Genomic DNA, 659 nt, shown 5'->3' on the forward strand with positions numbered 1-659 from the left:
TTTGATTTTAGGAACTTGAATTAAAGACACATTTCACAAATTTGTAGTCTGAGAAAAGCCTGAGGGACCTTCTCTCTGCACAGGTGGGTGGACACCTCGTGCAGGTGCAGGTAGTCCCGCAGCTCCTTCACTTTCAGCTTCATGAGCTCCGCCCGCTCCAGCAGGTTGCCGTAGAAACGCTGACAGGTGTGACAGAGGCGGGGGCGTGGCGCCAGCTGGGCGGAGCAGCGGCTGCAGTAGTCCTTCTTACAGTCCACACATACATGCTGAGAGACAGACGGACAGAGAGACGGACAGAGAGACAGACAGATGGACAGACAGGGAGAGAGACAGATAGACAGAGAGAGAGAAACATCCGTAAAATGTCCTGCTGTCATTTTATTGTCCCCCCAAGCAAAGCCGGCGGAGCGTCCCTGCAGTGCAGCAGGTGGGCGGGGTTACCTTCTTGGCAGGCGTGTCCAGGCGTCCCCCGCAGGCCTTACAGGTGTGCTCGGGTGGAGGAGGAGACGGCTGGCTGCTGAAGCCTGAGTTGGTGTAGGACTGATGACGTCGCTCGGCTCCTGCAGGCTGCTCGACGTCATCACTGGAGTCCATACACAACCAGTTACAGCAGGACGCAAACATACCTGAAAACACGCACGCACGCGCACACACACACA

General features: G+C 56.4%; 1 protein-coding gene across 1 annotated transcript; it reads right to left on the reverse strand.

Moving 5' to 3' along the window:
- Positions 1 to 6: 6 nt before the first annotated feature.
- On the reverse strand, positions 7 to 646 carry LOC121939018 (E3 ubiquitin-protein ligase rififylin-like). The gene is made up of 2 exons (XM_042482169.1): positions 442 to 646; positions 7 to 266 (listed from the first exon to the last, which is right to left on the reverse strand). Exons 1-2 carry the CDS (start codon positions 622 to 624, stop codon positions 21 to 23), a joined length of 429 nt encoding a protein of 142 aa, XP_042338103.1. The 5' UTR covers positions 625 to 646; the 3' UTR covers positions 7 to 20.
- Between the last annotated feature and the right edge of the window lie 13 nt (positions 647 to 659).

Source organism: Plectropomus leopardus, unplaced genomic scaffold (genome assembly GCF_008729295.1).
Source record: "Plectropomus leopardus isolate mb unplaced genomic scaffold, YSFRI_Pleo_2.0 unplaced_scaffold39892, whole genome shotgun sequence".
Classification (NCBI taxonomy): Eukaryota; Metazoa; Chordata; class Actinopteri; order Perciformes; family Serranidae; genus Plectropomus; species Plectropomus leopardus.